We start from the raw sequence: 27439 nt of genomic DNA on the forward strand, positions 1-27439 counted from the left end.
GAGGAAGTACAGTCGAGCCCTGTTGTCTGTTTGTTTGTTTATATCTCTGTCGGTTTGTGTTTGTTTGTTTGCAGTTTGTATGTCAAATGCAAACGAACAGTAGTCTGCATGTATAGCAATAATATATATGTGCAAACGTTTAGTTGTGTTTATCAATTTGCAATATCGCTTACTAGGACTGTTGGACAATCGCAAAGCGTTTCCGTTTCATTTTGCTTTAGCAAGTTGTTGCCGAATGCCGGCATGAAATTCTCTCTGTACGTATTTCTGTTCACTCTGTTTATTGCACATGACAAGCTAAGCACAAGCTCATCTCCAAGTCGAAACACAAGGAACGAAGTACAACAACTTCCACTTGACAATATCTCGCCTGCAACCTTTGCAAGCAAAGATACTAAAACAAGTGCAGTTTTTAACAGTAATTGTCAGTCTTTTAATAAGTTTGGACGTTTCAGGTCTTGGACCTGCAATACTCCACGTGGGACGAACTTTGCATTTGCAAAATTAGTTATTAAACCGTCGATGAGAATCCAAGAATATCGTTACAGGATACTGGTTTTTGGAGAAATGTCTACAGCAGAAACCGGTGACACAATTTTAGATGAAGCAACTTCATACCAAACGTGGATTTATTATGAAGAAACAGACTCTTGGAAAATGATTGCTAGTGTTGCCCATGGCCTTCCATCGAATACCTGGTTACGTCTGGTGACAATTTGTAGTTCACACGCCATCATTCTGTCTCCTGATGCTATCAACAGCACTTGGATATTTGTGTTCGAACAACTGATATGGAAACGAGTCGCGATTGTGGGCGATGGGCCAAGTTGGACAGATATTCGTTATGACATTTACGCAGTGTCCGTGGAAAGCGAACATTCTTTGTGCTCCTGTAGTCAGGATGTTTTCGTTTTTCACGCTATTGGCGATAGAAATCATTTTGCGGGCTACAGACTGAGCTGTGTGATAGAACAGACAACATATCGTTGGGAGAAAGTAGGAAACTACACAATTCCTTTCCTTGATGGTGTATATTTGGTTGATGGTTGGTCAGGAAAGACAACAGTTTTGGCTTTAGTTGACGAATGCATTTGGGAATATTCCGTAAAGAAATCAATTTGGAATAAAACGAAACTCTGCATTCCATATGATATTTGGCCGAATATTGCTAACAAAAATCATAAGGATGTTCATTTTGTTAATGATACCACAGAGATTCTTTGTATAAATATTGGTGAACGTGTAGTTATTAGGCTGTCTGTCTCTAATGGGGACGCTTTTGTCGACCAGATATATGGAGATGATTTCGAACAGCTGTTGCCTTTGTCTCCATATTTAATAGAAGCTAGAAAATATGTTGTACGAGTTGCCGGTCAGGGTGTTAAGTATTCCATCCTTACAGAAGTTTGTGGTACAAGTACTTGGAGTCTTCAGAGACGAAGTATGACGGGAGAACAGTCGTGGCATCTTGATAGAATGGACCATACCCTTCTAATTCCATCAAAATACGAATTGCAGTCTTTGTGGAGAGACACATATTACCGGATTGTCTTTCCGCCCCAAGATGTAAGGTCTGTGCCACTAGCCATGTGGTCAATGAACTTGGGCACGAAGCGATGGCAAGTGGAGGGATATCTCAACATTACAGACATAAATATAGCCGAAGAAGTAATGGCGCAAGTGATTAGCGTGCACATGCTGGAAAATGTGTGGTTGGTGATGTCATCCAGGTACACAATGTTGATCGCGTCTAGAGATCACATACGACTAGTGAAAAGTCCTAGGCCTTCTAGATATGGTTTTACAGTCGTCACTATCAACTCGACGTCAGCGTTGCTGTTTGGAGGTTGGAATGAAAACCACAAGTTTAATGATCTTTGGCAATTTTCTCTTACAAGTAGAATTTGGAAGAAAGTGAAAATGATCGAGAGTAGTGGGTCCGGTTACATCGGACCCATTACTGACGAGGAAGCAGAAAGCGTCCCCTCACCTCGATATAATCATGCTGCTGCAGTTATAGGAGTCGAAATGTTTGTTTTTGGCGGATATGACGAAGATGGTCATTCGAACTTAGAATTGTGGAGATATAACATGATTAACAATTCGTGGAGATATTTAGAACCAACCAACCAAATTTCACATTTTACTTCTATTAATGGAAGTGAGTGCTATTTTGTGGCGACCGCTCAAAGTGAAACGCTATGGATTGTGTCTAGGTGTCCTTTCTTTATTAAAACCCTGAAACCCAATGCCAACGTATATATCCGTTTGTGGATGTTTATTGTTCACTTGCAAACTTGGAATTTCGTCGCACATGAAAAACTAGAAAATTTGCCGGACAACTATTTCTATTCATCTTTGCATTTCTGGCGAGGATATCTAATAAGTCTAGAGTCTTCTAGTTTACTTTACATCAAGGCTGGATGTCCTGAAGGACTAGGATCGAGCAACATTTCTCGTTTTCCCTGCGACGTCTGCAAAGTAGGATTTTACTCTGATGTAGAGACGAAAGAGTGCCGCAAATGTCCAAACGGAACGACGACGAGACAAGAGCGTTCGTCGAGGCTGACCGAATGCAATGTTTGTGTCACCGGTTACTGTCGTCATGGAAGATGTCTGGTGGTGAGCGACAGGCTAACGCAAGTTCCCGTCTGTTCGTGTACCATCGGATTCACTGGTTCTCACTGTCAAGACGCAACATATTATTACATTGGAACGGGGGTTATTCTTGTTATAGGTATTATTACTTTACTCGTTGTTGTATTACGGCGCATCATCAAGAAACGAAGAGAACGAGAAACGGCTTTCCGTCGTCAAATACAAATTTTGAACGATGCGTGGCAGATCAGTTGGCAAGAAATAGAACTGCAAGACGAAATAGGAGGAGGAGCTTCGGGAAGAGTGTGGAAAGCGCAATACCGTAATGTAGACGTTGCTGTAAAAATGCTGATTAACAATGATGAATCACAATCGTCATTGGAATTTGCAGGAGAAATTAAGTTTATGCAAACGATGCGTCATCGAAATATTGTACTTTTCATCGGAGCCGGTAAAACGAGTCCACAAGCACAACCGTTTCTTGTCGTCGAGTTTGCGCATAGAGGTTCATTACGTCACGTACTGGATGACGTCAGTATTGAAATAGATCAAAATCGTAAAATAGATTTTGCTCTAGACGCTTCCAAAGGAATGGAGTTTCTTCACAAATTGAACCCGCCCAGAATCCATCGAGATCTGAAAAGTGAGAATTTACTCGTTTGCAAGAGTTGGATTGTCAAAGTGGCTGATTTTGGTCTTGGAAGACTCTTTAGTGGGGCACAGAAGAACCGACGATCAAATCGAAACAATGCATTGAGCAGCACGAATTCGGGAAACGAGCTTCTAGTTGAAATGAGAGATTTGTCTGAAGATGGTATCGGGACAGTGAGATGGAGTGCACCAGAGTTAGCACGACGAGAGAGCTACGATGGATCCATCGATGTCTACAGGTACTCGACGACGTCAATTTTATTGTATGTAATAATACATTTTGTGCTTAGTTTTGGAATTGTGCTTTGGGAGATTTGGTCACGTGGCTTTCCTTTCGAGCAGTATCGGTTTGCTCACGAAGTCGACGACGCGGTAGAAAGAGACGAGCGTCCCGTCGTTCCGTGCGATTGCCCGGAAGGGTATGCAAGCGTAATGCAAGCTTGCTGGACAGGAAGAGCTCGGAAACGACCGTCGTTTAGCGAAGTTGTCAGCTGTCTGGAAAGCATTCATGTGGAAGATGCATGTTAGAGTGACTACACGAGAGTTTTGAATTTTGGCCAATTGTTACTACTAGTCTAGTGACGCTTAGCTGCTATGTAGAGGTATTACAGCAGATTAGATTGCTATAGCATACGATATTAGAATTGGTAGTTTTAGTCGAAAAATTGTTATTTACTGTGTAGAATACAGTTGTCTAGACAAATGAACATGGTTATTCAGCGCATGTTAAGTGAAATTTTTCTTAAATTTTGTGTGTTTGTTTTGATTAAACTTCTTTCAATTAATCACGCGCTTACTTTCTGATTGTGCTTGCTAGCGCGTAGCTATGGGGTTCGAGGTGTGTGAACGAACCGACCCACTTCAGTCGGAGGTCCGCTCTTACCTCGATATGTATGCACGACCAATCTGCATGCAATATTTGCACCAGATTACATGTAGAAGCTGTAACTACTAAAGTGCTAGCCTGGGACTCCATTCCAGATATTAGCAGATTTACACTTCAAAACTCCTTGGCGCGCAATGTGCGGTGTTTATCAGTATTACCTTTATACTATACATATGTACCAATTTCTTTTAATAAACCTGTAATTAATAAATAGAATGCCTAGAATAGAGCATGTTAAACTGACTGAGAGGTCCACTAAAGCACTAGCTGAAAGAACCGACCAACTAAATGCTCCAAGTACAGCCCTGGTTTTGCCGACTGCTCTCTATATACTAAGATGCATGTTGTTGTGTAATCTAATTGAATGGCAGCTTGTGGAGAAATCACGTCTGCGGTTTTCACTCTTAATTATGTCTTAAACAGTGTCTAATTTTATGTAATTAAATTCACGTTCAAGAGAATGCACGACAGTACTGTAGTGACTAAAACATAAAATCATGTCATTGCTAAATTCTTTGCCAAAGCATAATTTGTGCTAACTTGCAATAAAACAGTAACACACTGTACATATGTCCTCTAAACGGGTTCATAATTATACCAGTCTAAACGTCGAGTCACGCGGCAAATGTATGACGTCATAAAAAGTTGATGACGTCATACCGACTTCTTGTTGTTTGTGCCGCCTTCAGACAAACTCTGCATGTATTCGCCACTTTGAGTACCAATACACACACACACACACACACACACACACACACACACACACACACACACACACACACACACACACACACACACACACACACACACACACACACACACACACACACACACACACACACACGTATTACATGCCGCGGCAACCATTCTGCAGCACGCTAAGTTGAGTAATGCTCTAGGAAAGCGAAGCGAATCTGCATATCGAAGAAAGCTCTCACGTACGGTATTGCTTCTCCACATAATTTGTATGCTTCGTAGCTTCTTGATGCAAAAGGCGGCCTAAAGAAAGCAACATATCATTGACAATTAAAAGTCTAAACTTGTAGCAATCACTGGATCTATACCTCCAGTGCATCCGTATCACAATCAAAGAAGAAAAATTCCGCATATTTGTCTACCGAGCGAAACCCGCTTACGTAATTTTGCAAGTTTGAGATGGTCAGTCCGGTTGGTGCATGTGAACGAAATCATCCATCCCGTACGACCGTTCAAACTATCGGATTCGTTCACCGTACGACACAGTTGCTCGAAGCAACACACGCGTGCGCGCGCACACACACACGTACACACACACACACACACACGTACACACACACACACACACACACACACACACACACACACACACACACACACACACACACACACACCTAAAAATCCTAAATGTCAGGAGCTGTCTCTCAGAGGTCACGCCCTCCAGCTCTGCTTGGCCCAGTGCGCTACCCAGGAAACTCTAGGACTGCGCTAGCAAACTTCTGGAGCCGGGCCAGGTACTCGCAGGAGCACCGACTTGTGAAGCCAACTGTGGTGTGAGCACCCGAAGTCTCACCAAGACCCCAGTGGCTGATATCACGTCACAGCCGGCGACCACTTATGATCCCAGTCAATGATCAGGTACTCATTTATACTCCTGAGTCAACAGAAGCAAATGTGTTTTAGTTTCTTGCTTAATAAAATTATGCCATAGCTCGCCATCACTGTAACTTGAACTTGAGACCATTCAAGGTCCCGGATGTGAACTCTCCATAACTTAACTCTCTAACCAACTGAGCCATTGTAGCACACAGACACACACACACACACACACACACACACACACACACACACACAAACAAACAAACAAACACACACACACGCACACACACACACGCACACACAGACACACACACACACACACACACACACACACACACACACACACACACACACACACACAGTTTTTTTACTTGAGTTCGGCTAAAAGAATATTTATTAGAGACAACTTGTTCGGTAGATACCGTCTATATTTGAATCTGACGTTTTAAAATAATATTATCTTATGTATGGCACAACATTAACAGCAGACGATATGATTTTTGATTAGCGCGACATACGGTGTCACTGTGGAAGTTAAGGTGTCAAAGTTCCATGATATTTATGTTGCTCTCTGGAGCCAGCTCAGCTCAAAACGTTTGTACTACTAGTACATCAAGGTACGTGGTGAGGCACAGATATATAATACAGTATATTGGCATTACTAATTTTTGGCAAACATATGAATGTGCTTACAGTACATATACTAATAGTACTAGTAATGTCTGTTTGGAATCTTTCAGAAGAAACTGATCCAACTTTAAAATGGGCATGGGTAGACATTAAATTTGGGTGAACATTAAATTTGGGTGAACATTTAATTTAAGCATGGCAGACCCTTTCTTTGCTAGATTTGACTAGGCTTTTAGTAGATGCATGTTTGGTTCTATGATTATTGTGTTAGAATACAATAAGGAATTGTTTAACAAGAGCCTTTTTGAATTAAAGTTTCTGTTACCTTTCGATGCTTGATAGTTAATCTATGGTTGTGCTAGACTACAGAAATATCTAGATAATAAAGGTTGATTTTAAGAGCTACGTGACTAGCTGACATTGAAATTGATGTACTATAAAATTATATGGTTTTCAACATCGCTCCCTGTGACGATTAGAATGTCATCACAAAGTTATTTGAGACTCGATGCATGTGCACTTACACGGTTTGGCGATGGGCAGCCGGGTCTAGTTAGCGTTCACATGTAAATCTCGCCTGTCATCTGTACGACACTCTAGATTTCGCGCACTTCCAGACCCAAAATTGGGAAAGAGTTAATTCGCAGGCGGATCACAATTTTCAGTTAGCCGCAGACTCAAATACGGTGAGTGAGAAAAAGCAGACATCGCATGCTCAGACAACGAAGAGTGTGAACGCTGACTAGGGTGTGAAAATCCGTGAGATTATACTTCTAGGTTCATTCTGGAAATAGGACGACTGTGGTTATTGCATGTGGGAAGCGTTCATATATTAGCTAATGTATCCTGTGACACATGTGAGGGGATTTCCCGAGAAGCAATAATTTAGACATACGTACGCGCGATTGTAAGGAAATAGAATAAGCTGCAGCGAGTGTCAAGATCCAGCATGTTTTAGCTACTTGTGCGTAGTCTAAAACCGTGGGCGTCTAGGTACTCGCTTGGTTTCTAAAGCAAACACACAAGCGTAGAAATCTAATTATCATTATCTCTTATAATTATAATTATTGAAAAGAATAATTGTAATTGTAATTAGACTTTTTAAAAATAAATTTTTGTAGAAAAATATAAACGATGTAGCTGCATGACCTCTTCTAGTAATCTCATATTGCAGTCTCATTTGATCGCCTCGTCTCATTGTCTCATTGCCTCTTCTCATTGCAATATCCAATTAATTTAATGCTAACTATAGTATTTTAAAATTAAAAAATTAAATTTGAAATATTACTACAATACTTACGTTTTATTTTTAAATAGCATTTTTATTTTCTATTTGCATTTTTTTAAAATTTATTTTCTTATCTTCATTTCAGAGTTTGCGCTCTCGTGTTGTTTTGCTGTTATTTTGCACTCGTAGCTTCTCAATGCAGACTCGACGTCGTTGACTACACCCAAAATTACTAGTTGACCGAGTGCATCATGAAAAATCCACCATCTATATGCACATAAGAGGTAGACGACGTAAGTATATATGTATACATGTGTGCACGCTGACTATCATTGTACGCAAATCCGTGAAGTTGTGTCAGAGATTAGATAGGTTTTAATAGGGAAGGAGTCGATCTACTAGGTGTTCTACACGTGTAAGGGGATTTCCTGAGAGGCAATTACACGAGGTCTACATCTAGATGTGTTTCGACAATCAATTGTAGTCTAGAAATAGAGTGACTTGCAGCGAGTGTCTAACTCGTACAAGATATATACGACATGTTGTAACTCTCCAACCGGATACCAAAGACTACATACTGCATGTGTTGTCTAGATTTAGAAAAGTGGGAGAGTAGGCACTTCGATTGGTTTTGTGGAGCTCAAAAACGCAACCTTGATGCAATCACACAAGAAAACGGGTGAAAAAATCTTCAAAAAGTAGATTCTCTGTAGTAGATAAAATATAATTATGTAATGCAGTCTCCCCAGTCCCATACAGTGTAGTAGCGGCATGCGGTAATCTGCGGTAATCTGCGGTAATCTCATATTGATGCCGTCTCATATTGCAGTCTCATAGTGCAGTTTCATCGCATGGTCTCATTCCATAGTCTCATCGCATGGTCTCATCGCATGGTCTCATCGCGTGGTCTCATCCCATGGTCTCATCGCATGGTCTCATCGCCTCATCTCATTGTCTCATCGCATGATCTCATTGTCTCATCTCATTGTCTCATCGCCTCATCTCATTGTCTAATTTTGACACAAATGGCACGCCATAGTTGCGATCGAGCGTCGAATGCGAGCTTCCTCCTATTATTGAAGTACCCCACCAGCCTTCCAACTTCCAATTCTCCAAACGTGAGTTTGGAAAGAAGCAAGTCTCCAATCGAGCTTTCCAGCCAGCGTGGTTCAAGCAGTGTACTCGTGGTTGCACCTGTACACGCCCAGCAACCCCACTCCTTGCGTGCGCTAAGCAACACCTCATAACGCGCTCCAGACCGCTCCACTTTCAAGTTGCTTCCGTCGGGCCTGATTATTGCCATTGCCAAAGTCGAGACAAAGTAGTTGTATAGGTCGAATTGTGTTGTGCGTGTCGTAGCCCAGTTTCTTCTTTGTTATAGCTAACTAGGTGTTGATTTTGGCATAACGTGACAGAACTTATCACAGGAACAAGAAAGGATATCGAAAACGCGTGCGAAACTCGGCCCAAGTATAGTTCAGGTACATTCTAGCGCGTTTGATGTTTCGAAGAGTATGTACTTGTTAGTTAGTGTGTCGTTTGGCTGCGTACGCAATCGTCTAGCGTCAAAACCGACATACAAGCTAGATGCAGATTGTTTGAAACGTGTCATGCTACTGCTAAATGTGTTAGTAGATGTGTTGCAGTACGTTTTACAATGTTTCTCGCTTCGCGATCTAGTCAGGTTATACGGGGTAATACGCCGGAAACAGAACGGAAGTTTACCGCATCTAATGATCTAGTATATAAATGGTTAATTAATTGAGGTATTTGCGTGAGATAAAATTATTCTTGTACAGAGGCAGAGCGTGACTTCTAAAAATGGACTTCACGATGATACGAGACACGCCCACTTTTATGAACACGTCCACTTTTATTGGCTTCCAATTGACTGATACTGGACAGTAGAATCAGTGGCAGATCCAGAATGTAAAAGAGGGTTGCAGTCCACAATTTTTATGACCACGCCTACAAACGTTGATGGGGCTATTTTGTCTCTGTCTAGCCCATGCCATGCTACACCCCTGCTTGTTTTCTTCAAGTATGATAAGCAGTCGCTACAGAGTACAGCAGACTACAGTACCGTTCTGGCACTCGAGTGCAACGTTAATTAACAATTAAATAGCTTACAGTAGTATTAGTAGCATCAAAATCATGATACTTTGCATCTGGTCACGACATTACTAGTATCTAGTAGTATTACCTTTATCTCATAATTTTTGTGAGCGAGCAAATGGAGGTTGGCTACTCGCTCGTTGTGAGGAAGTACAGTCGAGCTCTGTTGTCTGTTTGTTTGTTTATATCTCTGTCGGTTTGTGTTTGTTTGTTTGCAGTTTGTATTTCAAATGCAAACGAACAGTAGTCTGCATGTATAGCAATAATATGTATGTGCAAACGTTTAGTTGTGTTTATCAATTTGCAATATCGCTTACTAGGACTGTTGGACAATCGCAAAGCGTTTCCGTTTCATTTTGCTTTAGCAAGTTGTTGCCGAATGCCGGCATGGAATTCTCTCTGTACGTATTTCTGTTCACTCTGTTTATTGCACATGACAAGCTAAGCACAAGCTCATCTCCAAGTCGAAACACAAGGAACGGAGTACAACAACTTCCACTCGACAATATCTCGCCTCCAACCTTTGCAAGCAAAGATACTAAAACAAGTGCAGTTTTTAACAGTAATTGTCAGTCTTTTAATAAGTTTGGACGTTTTAGTTCTTGGACCTGCAATACTCCACGTGGGATAAACTTTGTATTAGCAAAATTAGTTATTAAACCGTCGATGAGAATCCAAGAATATCGTTACAGGATACTGGTTTTTGGAGAACTATCTACAACAGAAACCGGTGACACAATTTTAGATGATGCAACTTCATACCAAACGTGGATTTATTACGAAGAAACAGACTCTTGGAAAATGATTGCTAGTGTTGCCCATGGCCTTCCATCGAATACCTGGTTACGTCTTGTGACAATTTGTAGTTCACACGCCATCATTCTGTCTCCTGATGCTATCAACAGCACTTGGATATTTGTGTTCGAACAACTGAGATGGAAACGAGTCGCGATTGTGGGCGATGGGCCAAGTTGGACAGATATTCCTTATGACATTTTTGCAGTGTCCGTGGAAAGAGAACATTCTTTGTGCTCCTGTAGTCAGGATGTTTTCATTTTCTACGTTATTGGCGATAGAAATCATTCTGTCGGCTACAGACTGAGCTGTGTGATAGAACAGACAACATATCGTTGGGAGAAAGTAGGAAACACGATTCCTTCCTTCCAAAGTGTATATTTGGTTGGTGGTTGGTCAGGAAAGACAACAGTTTTGGCTTTAGTTGACGAATGCATTTGGGAATATTCCGTAAAGAAATCAATTTGGAATAAAACGAAACTCTGCATTCCATATGATATTTGGCTGAATATCAAGATATCTTATGTGGATGTTCAATTTGTTAATGATACCAGAGAGATTCTTTGTATAAGTATTGGTCGATATTTAGTTATTAGGCTGTCTGTCTCTACTGGGGTCGCTTTTGTTGAACAGATTCAGGGAGATGATTTCGAACCGCTTTTGTCTTGGTATCTATATCCAATAAAATTTAGAAACTATGTTGTACGAGTTGTCGGTCAGGTTGTTAAGTATTACGTCATCACAGAAGTTTGTGGTACAAGTACTTGGAGTCTGCAGAGACGAAATATGACGGGAGAACAGTCATGGCATCTTGATAGAATGGACCATACCCTTCTAATTCCATCGGAATACGGATTTCAGTCTTTGTGGAGAGACACATATTACCGGATTGCCTTTCCGTCCCAAGATGTAAGGTCTGTGCCACAAGCCATGTGGTCGATGAACTTGGGCACGAAGCGATGGCAAGTGGAGGGATATCTCAACGTTACAGGCATAAATATAGCCAATAAAATGAGGAAGAAAGTGATTAGCATGCACATGCAGGAAAATGTGTGGTTGGTGGTGTCATCCAGGTACACAATGTTGATCGCGTCAAGAGATCACATACGACTAGTGAAAAGTCCTAGGCCTTCTAGAATTGCTTTTACAGTCGTCACTATCAACTCGACGTCAGTGTTGCTGTTTGGAGGTTATTATGCAAACCACAATTTTAATGATCTTTGGCAATTTTCTCTTACAAGTAGAATTTGGAAGAAAGTGAAAATGATGGAGAGTAGTGGGTCCGGTTACATCGGACCCATTACTAACGAGGCAGCAGAAAGCGTCCCCTCACCTCGATATAATCATGCTGCTGCAGTTATAGGAGTCGAAATGTTTGTTTTTGGCGGATATGACGAAAATGATAATTTGAACTTAGAATTGTGGAGATATAACATGATTAACAATTCGTGGAGATATTTAGAACCAACCAACCAAATTTCACATTTTACTTCTATTTATGGAAATTCTTGCCATTTTGTGGCGACCGCTCAAAGTGAAACGCTATGGATTGTGTCTAGGTGTCCTAAAACCCTGAAATCCAATACCAACGTATATATCTATTTGTGGATGTTTATTGTTCACTTGCAGACTTGGAATTTCGTCGCACATGAAAAACTAGAAAATTTGCCGTACAACTATCTCTATTCATCTTTGCATTTCTGGCGAGGATATCTAATAAGTCTAGAGCCTTCTAGTTTACTTTACATCAAGGCTGGATGTCCTGAAGGACTAGGATCGAGCAACATTTCTCGTTTTCCCTGCGACGTCTGCAAAGTAGGATTTTACTCTGATGTAGAGACGAAAGAGTGCCGCAAATGTCCAAATGGAACGACGACGAGACAAGAGCGTTCGTCGAGGCTGACCGAATGCAATGTTTGTGTCACGGGTTACTGTCGTCATGGAAGATGTCTGGTGGTGAGCGACAGGCTAACGCAAGCTCCCGTATGTACGTGTACTATCGGATTCACTGGTTCTCACTGTCAAGACGCAACATATTATTACATTGGAACGGGGGTTATTCTTGTTATAGGTATTATTACTTTACTCGTTGTTGTATTACGGCGCATCATCAAGAAACGAAGAGAACGAGAAACGGCTTTCCGTCGTCAAATACAAATTTTGAACGATGCGTGGCAGATCAGTTGGCAAGAAATAGAACTGCAGGACGAAATAGGAGGAGGAGCTTCGGGAAGAGTGTGGAAAGCGCAATACCGTAATCTAGACGTTGCTGTAAAAATGCTGATTAACAATGATGAATCAGAATCGTCATTGGAATTTGCAGGAGAAATTAAGTTTATGCAAACAATGCGTCATCGAAATATTGTACTTTTCATCGGAGCCGGTAAAACGAGTCCACAAGCACAACCGTTTCTTGTCGTCGAGTTTGCGCATAGAGGTTCATTACGTCACGTACTGGATGACGTCAGTATTGAAATAGATCAAAATCGTAAAATAGATTTTGCTCTAGACGCTTCCAAAGGAATGGAGTTTCTTCACAAATTGAACCCACCGAGAATCCATCGAGATCTGAAAAGTGAGAATTTACTCGTTTGCAAAAGTTGGATTGTCAAAGTGGCTGATTTTGGTCTTGGAAGACTCTTTAGTGGGGCACAGAAAAACCGACGATCAAATCGAAACAATGCATTGAGCAGCACGAATTCGGGAAACGAGCTTCTAGTTGAAATGAGAGATTTGTCTGAAGATGGTATCGGGACAGTGAGATGGAGTGCACCAGAGTTAGCACGACGAGAGAGCTACGATGGATCCATCGATGTCTACAGGTACTCGACGACGTCAATTTTATTGTATGTAATAATACATTTTGTGCTTAGTTTTGGAATTGTGCTTTGGGAGATTTGGTCACGTGGCTTTCCTTTCGAGCAGTATCGGTTTGCTCACGAAGTCGACGACGCGGTAAAAAGAGGCGAGCGTCCCGTCGTTCCGTGCGATTGCCCGGAAGGGTATGCAAGCGTAATGCAAGCTTGCTGGGCAGGAAGAGCTCGGAAACGACCGTCGTTTAGCGAAGTTGTCAGCTGTCTGGAAAGCATTCATGTGGAAGATGCATGTTAGAGTGACTACACGAGAGTTTTGAATTTTGGCCAATTGTTACTACTAGTCTAGTGACGCTTAGCTGCTATGTAGAGGTATTACAGCAGATTAGATTGCTATAGCATACGATATTCGAATTGGTAGTTTTAGTCGTAAAAATTGTTATTTACTGTGTAGAATACAGTTGTTTATGTTATATAGCTCACCAGCCGTGATACTACTCCCCTGTAGTCTAGGCTAAGTATATCGCATATACCGACTCAGTGGACCGGTTATACCAGAATACATTCTGCTACAGTAAACGACACGTATTCTACTGCACAAGTGCACTCAACGTTAGTTTACGCTGGACTAATATAAGACGTACGCAAACCGCAGTCACACCTAAAACGCATGCTCTCTATGCCACACTCTCTCTTCCTTAACCTGGTGCTGTCCTTATCTATTGTTTACGATATCTTGCTGGTGGTTGTCTGTTTTGTCTTTTTGGATAACGTCTGGAAGTCTCAATCTCGTGGTCTTCTGGAGGTGATAACATTTTCTTGGAGATCAAGGTAGACTCCTCATCTTGGTTCTTATGTTGATTAGATTGAATTTCAACTACTTGTACTGTCTCTTTCACAGGAACGACTGGTGCTGGTATCTCTTCCACCTCTATCTCTGGTACGCTTACATCAGCTGTTTCTGGTACACTCCGTTGATCTCTCCACCGCATTTGGTCTGTATGAACGTACCTGGAATGTCCTTCCACATTCACTAAATAGTTGGTTGGTCCTAGCTGTTGTTCGACGGTTCCCACCAATCATCTACCACGACTATCTTAACGTGGATTCCACACACCGACTTTACAACCAGGATCCAGTTGTCTTGATCGTTTGGTAGCTTCCTCGAACTTGATTCTCTGCTCATCTCTGTCAATGTCACTTACCTCTGGGCGCAAAAAAGATAACTTGGTTATCGGTATTCGTTTGATTAACAACAGTTCGGCAGGAGTTTTGCCTGTTGCAGTATGTGGAGTCGTACGATAGTGGAGAAGGAACGAAGACACTCGATGACTTATCGACCTTCCCGCTGGTCGACCCTTCAAGCTCTTTTTCAACTCTTGTACCATTCGCTCTACCTGTCCATTAGATGCAGAATGGTAGAGTGGAGTCAGTTGATGCTTGATTCCATTGGCTTCCATAAACTCATTGAAGTCTTGTGCCCTAAACTGAGGACCGTTGTCGGTTACGAGTCGCTGTGGCAATCCATGACAAGAAAAGCTGCTTCGAATAGCTTATATTGTCTGCCCTGTAGTAGCATGTATACCCAGTTTGTGGACTTCTGGCCATTTAGAGAAGGCATCTACAATAAGTAAATACTGCTTCCCCGCAAATTCTGCAAAATCTGCATAGACACGTTGCCATGGTGATGTTGGGTAGATCCGTGGATGTGAGGTTTAGTAGTACTTGGTCTACTCTTCTGGTTTTGACACTGTTCACATGATCTTGCCAAATCTTCTATATCCCTGTCCAGGTTTGGCCACCACACATAACTTCTGGCTAAGGCCTTCATTTTGCTGGTCCCCAGATGACCCTCACGTATCTGCGCTAATACGGTCTTTCTCAATTCCTCTGGGATGATAACTCTGATGCCCCACAATAAGCAGCCACCTTCAATCGATAACTCATTAACACGTTTAGCAAATTGTTGTATGGATTGGTCCACATCTCTGGTAGTTTATCCGTATCGAGTGTATTGATATGCTCTACTTGTCACCACATTCAATTGGGTTACCTTTGCAATCCCTTTGGCAGTCATGGACAATTGCTTACAATAATCCATTCCAAAGATTTGTTCATTGGATTAATCACTTCTACTGGTATAGGAAGTCGAGACAATACATCAGCTTCCTTGTTATCCTGCCCTGCCCTGTATTCTAGCTCATAGCTGTAGGCACTTAATATGAGTGCCCAGCGCTGCAGTCGTGCATCTGCTAGCGGAGGAACTCCTTCCTTAGCTCCTAGAATTCTTAGTAGCGGTCGATGATCGGTTACTAGCTTAGATTTCCTTCTCATCAGGTATTTATGGAAGTGCTCCCTTCCTTAACGGAATTTGCGGGGAAGCAGTATTTACTTATTGTAGATGCCTTCTCTACTGGTTTCAGGATACTTTCCTTCCGCATCCGTTCGAGTTCAGCATCGACCTTAGTATGCAAGGCATATGGAATCGGTCTGGGTCGATGAAACTTTGGTTTGGAATTGGTATTCAACATGATGTTAGTCTGATATCCAACCAATGTACCTACCCCAGTGCCAAACAACTGTGGAAAGGTTTCCACTGGGTCTATTGCCTGAAATTTCTGTACAGTGAAGATTGAATCCCAATCTAGTTTAAAATGTTTCAATCAGTCTCTAGTTAGGATGGCGGGCTTGTTCTTCACTTTTACCACATGAAATTTTACATTTACTTGCTGTCTCTTGTATCTTGCAGGAACTTTCGCTTCTCCTTGCACATTCAAGGGCTGTTTATTGTACGCGTGCAATCCAGTTGCGGATTCAGAAATTGAGAAAGGAGGGGTCTATAAAAACAAAATTTTAACCACGCCTACTTTGCCTACTTTTCTTAGGATTCAGTCTCTTTAATAATTAAGAACTTTGGAGTTGTCTCCCTTGGGCGTAAAACCAATTCCAAATAATTCCCCAGCAGAAACAAGAACTAGCTGCACCAGCTGGTAGCAGCAAGCTAGCTATCTCAATCTATGGTTATAGCAGCTAAGGCTATTTATATATGCGATAGATATAATACTATATACATTAATTAAGACATAATGTTTAGTACAATGTACACGGTGGAATTAAATGATTTTACATGTTAAAAACGTGAAATTATTGATTAGCTAGAACAAAAGCAATCTTCATTCTCTTAGGATGTAATGATGCAAATGAGTTCACAAGTAGATTTAGTGCTTCTGGAGATTTACGAATTCTTTCACATCGATCACTGTTTATTTTCATGATTGTCAATCCATTTAATCGATCATCTATCATTGTAGATCTTCTGCAGGTTCTAATCAGTTTGAGTTGACTAAAGCTTCTCTCACACTCGCAAGTGGTGACTGGAAGCGTTAATTAAAGTCAACTTCAACAAACGAATATGTTAGGAAACTGTATCTCATCACATTATTTGAGTGCATCAACAAGCATTGTTGGAACTTCATCTGAACACTTCCATTTCCGGACCCACATTCCATACTCAATGGAAAGCATGTCGTGATGAGGCAAGTCAATCTTCGAAATAATCAACAGCTTGACTGAGTGTTTCTGGAAAGTCATCATGAGATTCAGAAGCAACCTTACTTGAAACCAAATGAAGCAAGCCGTGAACCAAGTACTGGTTTCCAGAAAATCCGTTGTCAAGCTCTCTTATGACATGAGATAGGAACTCATTGTACATGGTTACACAATAATACTGCTCTGCACTGCATGTTTCAATGTTGCTTCAATGAGACTGTCGTCTTGCAATGAGCGGTTTGGTCAACTCAAAATCTTCACCATGGAGATCTTGTCCTAACTTAAGACTTTCGGCAAAGATTTTATTGAATTCTTGGACACAGTCCTCTCTCGTTTTCTGTAGGATTAGACGTACTGACTGAACCTGCTTGTAGGCATACATGACATCAGATGCTTGCATTTGAAGCTTGACTGTGAGGCCTTTGAGACATTGCAAGATTTCAAGGAGAATCTTGAAGCAAACTAAGGAAGAAGACGACTGAAGCTGATACAGATAGCCATTCGCCTTTGTGATTGTATTGCCATCCCAGCCCCAATCAGTACCAAAGTCTTTGTGTTGTCCTGGAGAAACCATAGCTTGCAGAGATGTGTGAAGTGCCGGTAACAACTCCAGAAAGGCTGTGTACGAATCAATACGTTGAACCCACCTTGTTCTACAGGCGTCTTTGAGCCTTCGGGCCTTGGCTTCTGGAAGGAATTTATCCATTGTCTTATCAAACAGTCGTTGCCTTTTGGGAGAGAATGAGAAGAACCTTGCAATTTCTCTGATGTATGCCTCAACATTCATGAATGCTTGGATCTTACATGCAGACACTACAGCAAGATTCAATCGATGAGCAGCACAGTGGAAATAGGCAACCTTTGGAGCTTGCTGTTGAATAACAACACTACACCCTGATCTTTCTCCAGACATGTTACTGGCTCCATCGTAGCACTGCCCTCGCATATCACTTGGTGACAATCCAACTGTCTGTATCCAGTTCAAAATTGCTGCAGCAATATTCTTTCCTGTGATTCTTTCTACTGAGACAAAGGCAACGAATACTTCCTTCACAGTACCATAATAAACGTAGCGAAGGGAAATTGAGAGCTGCTTTTTGTATGAAATATCAGTGACTTCATCAACAATGACAGTGTAGTATTTGCTCTTCTTTACCTCTGCTATGATTTCGTTGCAGATGTACTTGCCAACCACTTCAATCAATTCGTTTTGAATCGTTTTGGATGTGTATCTAGCATTTCTTGGAGAGTTCTTGAGATGTTCAGAGAAAATATTGTCAGTTTCAGCCCTAAAGCATGCAAGCTCAATGAAATTCCCTGGGTTTGAGTGTTTATACTCGGTATCCTTCCACTTGAAACAATCATTACGATTACCACGAAACGCTAAGCCTTGTTTTCCACACAGCAAAGTATTTTTAACAAAGACGAAATCACTTTCTTGTTAGCCTCCATCCGCTTCCGAGCCTCGGATACAAGCACTGTGTCAATAGCTTGTGATGGGTTACTATAAAATCCAAGAATGCACTCATCTTTGCCAGAGAAGCAAGATGGTAATCAAGCTTGCCATGAGCTAGCGTCCTGTCAGATATTTTTCGCCATGCTCTCAAAGGTGCAGTCACGAACTGACCTGTAGAATGTCCACCAGGTAATTCCGGAGCAAAAAATGCACAGGCTTGGCAGAATGCCCCATCCTCTGCACGACTGTAATAGAGCCAAGGATATTTCTTAAACGAGCTTGTTGTAAAGTGGCGATAGTGTTTAGAAACAGCATAGTACGTCTTTGGGTAATAGGAAGGATCAAGATTTGGCTCAGATGTAAGCAATTGGTATTTACGTGTCGGATCCAAGTCATTTAACTTCTGGTTTGCTTTCAACAGTGCTCCAATATCGTCAGGAGCGAAAGCAGTGCTCGACTCAACTTGGGACAGAGTGGTGGCACTGGGTAACATTCGACTTGGACCTGTAAACATTAAAATTAATCGGTGTTGTGATAGTTTGTATTCTGTTTGCAGCTACACGTATGTAACTTAATATTTGAATTTAAGTTTAATACTATTTATAATCTACTTACCAGAAGCATCTGGGCCCCACAAGGGTCTTCTGTTACACAGTTCTGTGATGGCGAACCTATATCTGCACTTAAGTGTGACTCTCCCTCAGACTCTGTAGTAAAGGGAATAGTCAGTAAATGGTAATCCATTGAATTTTGTCAAACGCTATTATATATAGTATAGATGCAAATTTGTCATCTGCATTTACCTTCTCTGCTCCTTTTGGAGAAGAATGAAGTGATAGGTGTAGCAGCATGTCTCTTCATCTTGAAGTATTTGTTGACGACTTCACGGAATCAATTGATGCGTGGGATTGTAGAATGAAGTTCTCTGAGCATGAGCAGATCTTATGGCCGCGATCTACCGTCCATTTTGCGCGCTTACAACAAGCCTACAGTAACACGATCTCGGCAACCCGGAGAAAGGACTTGACCGTGGACCTGATAGTTTCGAAACTTAGCTAGCTGTCATTAATTAAACATACTGTTGAGTAACCCAGTTCATACAGTAACACAGTACCAAAGAACAGGTATTTTTGTATTATAATGAAAAATCGAATCTGAAACAGTAATGCTCAGCTCAAAGGGGGGTCTATAGACCCCATAGACCCGGCCTGAATCCGCCACTGACAGCTCAGACAAATACACAGCGATTGACTCACCTTCTCGCTGTTGTCTTTTGAAGAACTTGAATCGCTCCGCTATGACGACTACTTTGGGCTGGTAGTGCCTCTTTAGCACGTCAATTAGTGCCTCCAACTCGAGATCTTGCGGCAGTCGCGGTCTTACTAGGTTCTTCAATAGGGTGTGGGTCGTCCCTCCGATGCTCGTCAAGAACACGGCCTTCTGTTTGTCTCCATCTTCGATCGAGTTAGCTGTACAATACAAGAAGGACATTTCTTTATAGTCCTCTACGGTGTCAATTCCTGGGCTGAACTCCGCCAAACGTCCATGATAACTTGCAGCAGCCATACGGTCGTGTGTTTACTCTGATAGTTCGAACTCCTATCGTTCAATGACAATCTCTTGTCGCAACTGAATCGGTGCTCCTCAGTGTCGTACCGATCTTCTTGTGGCTACGTACTCTTCGCCACTTTCCGAGTATATCCTCGTCGCCAATTGTTGTATAGCTCATCAGCCGTGATACTACTCCGCTGTAGTCTCCGCTGTATACCGACTCAGTGGACCGGTTATACCAGAATCCATTCTGCTACAGTGAACGACACGTACTCTACTGCACAAGTGCACTCAACGCTAGTTTACGTTAGACTAATATAACACGTACGCAAACCGCAGTCACACCTAAAGCGCATGCTCGCTATACCACAGTCTAGCCAAAGAAACATAGTTATTTAGCACACGTTAGATGACGTTTCTCAAATTTGGTATGTTCGTTCTGATTGAACTTGTCTCAATTAGTCACGGTGGGTCTCACTTTCTGATTATTTTGCTAGCACGTATCTAAGTGAGTTCGAGAGATGCTAAAGTACCCACCCACTCCAGTGGGAAGTGCGCTCTTACCTCGGCCTATATACGCGACCAATCTGCATGCAATATTTGCACCAGATGTCAGTGTTGCCGGCCTTATTTATAGCTTGTACCAAAATTGTGGCGCTTTCCGGTGCCACTTGATTAATATTAATAAGTCTAAGACTCAAAAAGTTAGCCAAGTCGAGCAAATGGCATTAGATGGTGCTTTCGAATAAATGATTGCAAATATTCCATACATGCAGGATAGCTGTTTATTAGCGGCCCTTAGACGAGGTCAACTATGAATGCCAAGTGTTTCCCACGCCAGGTTTGCATGTTGCCACGATTTTGAAGCCTGGTGCCACAATTGGCACCATCACCATGGCAACGGCATCCCTGGAGGTAGAAGCTGTAACTGCTAAAGTGTTGGCCTGAAACCCCGTTGCGATGTATAACTAGATCGACGTTATCAGATTTACACTTAAAAACTCCTTGGCGCGCAATGTGCAGTCTTTATCAGTATTACATTTATACTATGGCTATTTACCAACTTCTTTTAATATACCTGTAACTAATAAATAGAATGTCTAGAATATAGCATGTTAAACTGACTGTGAGGTCCACTATAGCACTAGCTGAAAGAACCGACCCACTAAATGTGCCAAGTACACCTCTTCTTCTGCTGACTGCTTGCTCCGTATGACTGCCGTGCATGTTTTTGTCTAATACAATTGGATGGCAGAAACTGTGAATGAGCATCAAGTCTGCGATTTTCACTCTTAATTATGTCTTTAAACAGTGTCTAATTTCATGTAATCAAATTCACGTTCAAGAGAAAGCACGACTGTACTATAGTGACTAAAAATTCTTTGCCAAAGCATAATTTGTGTTTACTTGCAATGAAACAGTAACATACTATACATGTGTTCTCTAAACTGGTTCATAATTATACCTGTCCGAACGTCGAGTCACGCGGAGAATGTGTGACGTCATAAAGGTGATGACGTCATGCAGACTTGTAGTTGCTTGTGTCCACTTCAGCCAAACTCTGCATGGATCCGCCACTTCGAGTATATCTGGACTACATGCTGCGGCCGTGCACCATGATGCAGCACGCCAAGTTGAGCAACGCTATAGGAAAGCGAAATGAATCTGTATGCGTCGTATCTTGATGCCAAAGTCGGCCTAAAGAAAGCAACATATCATTGAGGATGAAAAGTTTAAACTTGTAGCGATCACTGGATCTATATCTCCAGTGCATCTGTACATGACAATCAATGAGAGAAATTTCGCAGATGTGTTCACCGAGCGAAAGGCGCTTACGTAATTTTGCATGTTCGAGGTGGTCAGACCGGTTGGTGCATGTGAACGAAATCATCCATCCGGTACGACGGTCAAAACTATCGGATTCGTCGACCGTACGACACAGTTGCTCGATGCAACACAGACGCGCGCGTGCACACACACACACACACACACACACACACACACACACACACACACACACACACCTAAAAATTCCCAAATGTCAGAAGCTGCCGCTCAGAGGTTACGCCTCCAGCTGTTACCAGCATAACAGCTGGGGACGTGACCGCTGAGAGGCAGCTCCTGACATTTAGGAATATCTAGGTGTGTGTGTGCGCGCGCGCGCGTGTTTGTCACTAAACTAGAGCTAATGCAATAGATTAGTGTAACTAAACTAGAGCTAATGGTGTCTTCCAGTCGGCGTCATGTGAACATACGGGAAACTGTGAATCAGACCAGTGGTGCATGCAGTTATATTAATGTAGGGTTTCTAACGACTGGTTTCTTCTACTACATGACCTCACATACTATTAGATAACCTTTAGCGTTAAGTTCGAACCGTTTAACCGTCTACCGCACAATAATCGACGCATTTTTCAAATTATAAATATTGTTGTTTACCACGTATCACCACGCACGCGTATCGTAGTACGTATAATTATCTAACAGGTACTTTTTGCGTTCTTAATTAAATTACTGCGATTTGAGAATCGAGATGAAAATTATTGCAAATTAAATTTCTGCGTTCCAACGACAGAACGTTACTAGATCTAGTTGATTGCCGTACCGGTCTAGCTTTGTTGTTCATCGCTTTGCCATATGTGGCACGATTTGCGACGCACCAATTTCACACCTGTTCTGGGGTCACAGTGATTCCAATGTGACTCCCATATTTTGCGTGATTCCCGTAAATGTATGTCGATTTGTGATGCAAAAATATATCAAGCGTTTTTTAGCTACAGTCACAGTGATAACCGAGAGTTTTTTATGTATACGGTACTTGCATGTCGGTGCTTCGAATTCACGCGTTCGTTGCGTTAGTACATGCATGAGCTGCCAACAGACTAACTGTAGAATCTTGTTGTCAAAGCTCACGTCTCGATCCTCTAAATCGCGTCAGAGATATTTCTGACTTCTACAGTTCTATAGGCGACGTATGGACTCACATCGTTGTAAGTTTAGTTTGGAATGCATGGGTATTAAAATTGTTAGCAACTTAATTTCTAGTGTGTATGTGAACGCCACTCTGACAAATAAAGTTTAAGTTGATTTGCAGTATAAATCTGTTTTTGTAACACTGAATTGTTGCAAGTAGTTCACTAACTAGGGACGTAGAGGCGACCAGTGACTTGTGCAAAATTGCTTTCGAAGAACCTCTTGCGAAGAAGTTACCTAGAGCACGAGCTAACCGATGTATGTGTAATTCAACCAGTAGTTAGACTCTAAAAGGCCCTGTATGTCCGCTTGGTCATGATCGAACTGATAGAGTTTACACTTGCTACCTGGTCGACATTTCCAATTTACTATAGATAATTATTAGAATTCTAAATAGCGGAGATAAACAATTTCGTACGTATTTCGTGGATGAGCTTGAAGAAAATTACCCTATCGCATCTGCTACAGAACGTATATAACAGAGAAATGTATGTACCTTGGTCGTTTTACTGCATCAAAGCTAGCACGACGCTATACTGCAACACCCGTTGCTGCCGCCAGTATCGCTGCATGTCACCAAGGACTTCCAGAAGTACAACTACATCCATCCACTAATGCGGCAAAGGGATCGATTCGTTGGCCGGTAGATGTCTGTTTGTGACGGAAGACCGCAAAGCAAAAGGATATAAACAGAAATTGTACACACACACACACACACACACACACACACACACACACACACACACACACACACACACACACACACACACACACACACACACACATTCACACATATACACACACGAAGTATGAATATTAATCAAGAAAGTTGGAGAAACAGTTCACAAGGCTGCTGAAATCAAAGGAGACGATAGGACTGCACTTCTCACTCGCACAGTAACCGACCTTGTTGCTTGTAAAACTTTTTTCTTGTAGTACCATGGCATGACAGCTGTCGTTCTAAATTACACGCACAAGCACAAAGTAGATTCAATACTCTAGAGCTACAACTCTATGAAAACAACCTCAGCTGTATAGCGGAGGACTCGGATGTACATGCGATTGCTTTCAGAAACTTGGCAACTGTGAATGTCGACGCGATTGCAGCACGGCTCAATGCACTGTCACCGTCCTAACTGCACAGACCTGTCACTGCAGCGCATGTTAGATAACTAGTAAGAGACAGAAGAAGTAACAATATAAATGGCTCGACTTCTATTCAGACGACGACTAAAATATTTTTAGAATTATTGTTACTCTGGCATGCATGCGTACCGTCTAGTTAGAGACTTTAATAGCTAATTAGCAAGATAGGTTGCGGCAACCAACGTGGTTTCACACTGTCTCGGAAATGGTCATGCGCGCTACTGCATCACTATGCATTACTAGGCACTTATAACACCTTGTACATAACCCGGATAAGGACGGGAAGCTACCGAACTGGCGATACGTTTCGTCACTATCAAGCCTTGGGTCAACTCACCGTTGATAGCCAGGAGCCTCTACAAACTGCAGAGACAACTGATCAGTATCCCCTAGGCTGGAATCCGTCTGGAGCCAGTCAAGAAACCAGTCAAGAACAGGAAGCCAGTGAAGAGCAAACTGACCATCAAATTGATCAACGTATAGAAAATTCTGGAAGACAAGGAAGAAAGAGAAAGTCTCGTCAATTTTCTTAGGAAGAAACGACGTGCCTCATCAACCTGTGGTCACACTCGCGAATACAGAATCTCCTGACAAAGCCTGGTAGCAAGAGCAAAATATGGCAGGAAATATCACAAGAACTAGCCAAACATAAATTCATCAGAACACCAGAGCAGTACAAAGAAAAAATAAATAATCTAAAAAAGATTACAGACTGGTCAAGGATCGAATAACAAGAAGTGGAGAAGGAAATACAACAAGTGATTTTGCGTACTATGATGATATGGACATGGTGTTAGGTGACTGTCCATCTGTGTCACCTACTAATGTATACGAGTCTTCTGATGGTATCTGTACATTATTGTCCTCTTCCTTAGTTGCCTCTCCGTACGACTCTACTCAAACAGGAGCTGAATGTGTATCCGGAAATAGCACTGGTACACCTCCAGATTGCAGTGACCAAAGCCCATGCTTCTCTGAAACACCTGCCAGTACTAGTAGGCACCATACCCCTCCTAGTGCACCTCCAAGTGCACCTCCTAGTGCACCCAAAAAACGAAAAAGACAAGAAAGCAGTGGCCTTGATAGAGTTGTGAATGAACTTACTCAATTTGGGGAAAAGATCGTGGATTTGATGTCAAGGATGGAAGATGCTGACAGAGAGAGAGAAGAGCTAGAGAGAAGAGAGGCTGAACGAAGAGATGCATTCTTGCTCAATGCATTACGAATTCTTACCGGACAACAAATGGAAGAACCTGACAATGCAAACCAGTAGCACAAAATTCCCCAAAAAATTAAAGCACACTGTTTCAACACACTGTTCTAACAACACAAAGTTTTAGTTCTAACTATATTGTTAACACACAGTTCTTAACAACACAATGTTCTTATTAATACTGTTCTAGCAATATTTTAACACTGGTCAACACTTTTAATTAATACTGTTCTAACAATATTTTTATCACATTGTTTTAACAACACTATGTTAATTAACAGATTATTTTAACACAATGTAAACATGTTTTAATTACAGTAGTCTCTAACAGATTGTTTTAACACAATGTAACCATGTTCTAATAGCAGTAGTCTTCTGTGTACCAGATGTTTGAGAGTTCTGTGGGGGGGGGGGGAGAGAAGAGGGAAGCACATGGATGCGCGGCCTGACATTTGAGAGTGCCATGGGGTAAGGAAGAGAGAGTTTGTTCTCCCAACCATCCACCCTTCAGCACTCTCGAACATCTGGCCACGGATCCATGTTCTCCCCTCCCTTCCCACACAGAACTCTCAAACGTGAGACTACTACTACAGCCCTGTTGTTAATTAACTTTATCTATCTAAATAGTCTCTGATATTATCTCGGATTGCTGATGCCGCCATATCTCTCCTTCCAATAGCTGCCAATCCTGATTCAAGATCACATATTGTTTCAGTTTCACTGTAGTCATCGTTGATTTCATTGTGTGCCAAACAATAGTTATGTAAGGTACAGCAAGCAATAACGACTACTTGAACGTTGTTGATGTCAGTCTCTTGCTGATTTAACAGAATTCGCCACCTACCTTTGAGTAGCCCAAATGCCCTTTCCACTGCGATTCGAGCACAACTCAGTTTGTAGTTGGAACTTTTCTCAGACTCCCTCATATTGGCGCTCTCGGGATATGCTTTCATTAACCACCTTTTCAAAGGGTAGGCTGGATCTCCCAGAATTAAAACAGGTATTCGAGAACCATTACAGACAACAGTCTCACTTCCAGGAAACGCTGTTCCAGCACGTTCAGCAACTGCAAAGAGGAGACTGTTAGCAAGAACACGAGCATCGTGGACTCGTCCTGGCCAGCCAATACAGATATCGTTGAAGTAAAGAAATGAATCTACCACGGCTTGAAGTATAATTGAGTGAAACCCTTTACGATTGATATAACAGGCTGGATTGAGAGGTGGACTTTTAATAGGTATGTGTGACCCATCTACTGCTCCACCAATTTGAGGGAACCCATGACCAATATTTCTGAACCGTTCAATGACTTTCTTCAAGCGATCTCCTTGTGGCATCTGGACATACTGACCACTCAAGTGGGAAACGATTGCCTGACATACTTCATTGGAAATAGTGCTAGCAGTTGACACACCAACGCCAAACAAGTTTGAGACAGTCCTATAATATTCACTGCCAGCCAACATGTATAAAGTCAAGGCTAGTCTCTTCTCTGGCGATATAGGGACTCTCAAGTGGGTGGACTTCTTCGTGATCAGATGTCGTATATCATTGCAGAGACTACACAAAATAGAAGAAATTGAGGTTATCAGTTAACTAGCTATTCTAGAACAATATCCAAACCTCATGAAAGTTCCTCTTGACATCCTGAAATTCTCTCTCCAATCGGTATCTGATGCCTCCGCAAGCATTCTGTCAAACCACCTTGATTCTCTCGGTTTGATCCATAATGTTTGACCGGCGGGGCGCATTCTAGCTACCACTTTTAGAACACACTGGAGTAAACAGAGTTAAACGAGAAGGACCCCTCGTTGCCGACGGCGAACGAGCCTCCTCTGACGCCTCCTCTTCTGAGCCCTAACGTCTAGCCGCGAAACCATTAGCAGAAAGAAGGTAGACGCATTGACACGAAACGAAGCTGGCATTCTCAAGTAGTCTCGTCCCCAGACTCACGTGAGTCTGGCAGTGTCCGGTTCCCGTATGACATTTTCAGCCTCCCGTGAGTCTGGACTCACCGCACCTACTTTCACACACTTACTTCACTAAGTGTCACCCCACGTCATAGAGTTGGCACACCACGTGACTACATACTATCAAGTCACAAACTCAATTAGCTATATCTGATTGCAAATACATATTGGTTTCATTCGACACGCTTACAAACATGACTCCATGCATATCGGTTTCATTCCCTGTGCTGCCGATCACGTGGAAAGACATTACACAGGGGAGAGCGACATGCATGATTCCAGTATGTACA

General features: G+C 42.0%; 3 protein-coding genes and 1 long non-coding RNA gene across 7 annotated transcripts; 3 read left to right on the forward strand and 1 right to left on the reverse strand.

Annotated features, from left to right (window-relative positions):
- Positions 1-516: 516 nt before the first annotated feature.
- Positions 517-4039, forward strand: LOC134186156 (uncharacterized). 4 transcript variants are annotated; one of them, XM_062654074.1, is made up of 3 exons: positions 517-2920; positions 2990-3488; positions 3540-4039. In XM_062654074.1, the coding sequence occupies exons 1-3, from the start codon at positions 523-525 to the stop codon at positions 3775-3777; spliced, it is 3135 nt and encodes a 1044-aa protein (XP_062510058.1). In that variant the 5' UTR covers positions 517-522; the 3' UTR covers positions 3778-4039. The 4 variants fall into 4 exon arrangements, with proteins under 4 accessions (XP_062510058.1, XP_062510057.1, XP_062510056.1 ...); XM_062654073.1 differs by having other exon boundaries at positions 517-2677; positions 2738-3488; XM_062654072.1 differs by having other exon boundaries at positions 517-3488.
- A 4782-nt stretch (positions 4040-8821) lies between these two features.
- LOC134186196 (uncharacterized) lies at positions 8822-10818 on the forward strand. Its single transcript, XR_009970921.1, has 3 exons — positions 8822-8889; positions 8950-9049; positions 10004-10818. It is a non-coding gene; the product is annotated as an uncharacterized LOC134186196 (long non-coding RNA).
- Positions 10819-11179: 361 nt separating this feature from the next.
- Positions 11180-13734, forward strand: LOC134185819 (ALK tyrosine kinase receptor homolog scd-2-like). The gene is made up of 2 exons (XM_062653697.1): positions 11180-13300; positions 13352-13734. The coding sequence occupies exons 1-2, from the start codon at positions 11265-11267 to the stop codon at positions 13587-13589; spliced, it is 2274 nt and encodes a 757-aa protein (XP_062509681.1). The 5' UTR covers positions 11180-11264; the 3' UTR covers positions 13590-13734.
- A 10849-nt stretch (positions 13735-24583) lies between these two features.
- LOC134185812 (uncharacterized) lies at positions 24584-27127 on the reverse strand. Its single transcript, XM_062653692.1, has 5 exons — positions 26803-27127; positions 26024-26739; positions 25200-25286; positions 25071-25137; positions 24584-25003 (listed from the first exon to the last, which is right to left on the reverse strand). Exons 1-5 carry the CDS (start codon positions 26928-26930, stop codon positions 24838-24840), a joined length of 1164 nt encoding a protein of 387 aa, XP_062509676.1. The 5' UTR covers positions 26931-27127; the 3' UTR covers positions 24584-24837.
- Between the last annotated feature and the right edge of the window lie 312 nt (positions 27128-27439).

Source organism: Corticium candelabrum, chromosome 10, assembly GCF_963422355.1.
Source record: "Corticium candelabrum chromosome 10, ooCorCand1.1, whole genome shotgun sequence".
Lineage (NCBI taxonomy): Eukaryota > Metazoa > Porifera > Homoscleromorpha > Homosclerophorida > Plakinidae > Corticium > Corticium candelabrum.